The 1,116-nt window shown below is 61.5% G+C and overlaps 1 protein-coding gene across 1 annotated transcript in view; it reads left to right on the top strand.

Moving 5' to 3' along the window:
* The window catches only part of ZC3HC1 (zinc finger C3HC-type containing 1), a 25,128-nt gene that overhangs the window by 17,948 nt on the left and 6,064 nt on the right, over window positions 1-1,116 (top strand). The window contains exons 5-6 of the mRNA XM_029965617.1: window positions 253-462; window positions 561-767. Of these exons, the coding sequence (XP_029821477.1) occupies window positions 253-462; window positions 561-767 (417 nt within the window). The remainder of the gene's footprint in view (window positions 1-252; window positions 463-560; window positions 768-1,116) is intronic.

The following is a 1,116-nucleotide window of genomic DNA, read 5'->3' as shown; positions in this document are numbered from 1 at the left end:
GTTGGGATTCTCCCAAATCCATGAATTGGGGGGAGCTGGAGGTGTCCAGAGGATCTCCCTAATTCCCTATTTTCCCCACCCCCTTCAGGCTGCTCCCTAATTCCCTGTTTTCCCCCCTGGCAGCACAGGAAGAGCCCATCCCCATCCATGTCCCACCCTGGGAGTTAGGATTCTCCCAACTCCATGGACTGTGGGGACCTGGAGGTGTCCAGAACATCTCCCTAATTCCCTGTTTTTCCCCTCTTGCAGCAGGAGAAGAGCCCCTCCCCATCCCTGTCCCGCCCCGTATCCCGGGGTTGGGATTCTCCCGGCTCCATGGACCGGGGGGAGCTGGAGGTGTCCAGCCCGTCCCTCCGGAGCCGCCCGGTGACGCGGAGCATGGGCCAGGGGGACACCATGGAAGTGCCATCCAGCCCCATCCGCAGGGCCAAGCGGGCACGGCTCTGCTCCTCCGGCGGCTCGGTGAGCACTGGGAATGCCGGGAATGCCGGGAATGCCGTTCCCAATCCAGGGGTTTGGGATTTCACCCCCCCTTGCATTCCTTCCTCTCTCGTTCCCAGGACGCTTCCACGAGGAGCTTCTTCCACCCCAGCTCCCAGCACCGAGACTGGTGTCCGTGGGTGAGCGCCAGGGAGGGGCAGGATTCCCTGGAGGATGCTGCATCCCACGGGGAGAAGGCCGGGAAGGCGGAGCCGGGCTGGAAAATGGTGCTGGACACCCTGCTGGGCACCCGGAGGGGCGAGGCCGTGCCCGACACGGAGCCGGTGGTGAGCCTGGCATTCCCAAAGCCCTGGGGGCACAGTTTGGGATGGAGGGGCTGAATTTGGGAAGTTAATCCCAGGTGGAAGACAAGGACCCAATGTGTGTCTCCAGGGTCTCAGTTCCCAGCCCCTTCCTAGGATTTATTCATGACACTGTCGTGTGTGCAGCTGGGTCTCTCTGGGCAGAATTTGGGATGGATGAGCTTCCTTTAGGAAGTCAATCCCAGCTGGGAGACAGGGACCAAACTCCCTCCAGAGTCTCAGTTCCCCCTCTGGCAGCCCCTTCCCAGGATTCATCCATGGTAATGTTGTGGAGCTGCTCGAGGGCTGGATCCCTGTGGGCAGAATTTGGGAT

This window comes from Manacus vitellinus, unplaced genomic scaffold (genome assembly GCF_001715985.3).
Source record: "Manacus vitellinus isolate BGI_N305 unplaced genomic scaffold, ASM171598v3 scaffold_110_pilon, whole genome shotgun sequence".
NCBI classification, from domain to species: domain Eukaryota; kingdom Metazoa; phylum Chordata; class Aves; order Passeriformes; family Pipridae; genus Manacus; species Manacus vitellinus.
The sequence above is the reverse complement of the archived record's forward strand: the minus strand, read 5'-3'. Positions and strand labels throughout refer to the sequence as shown.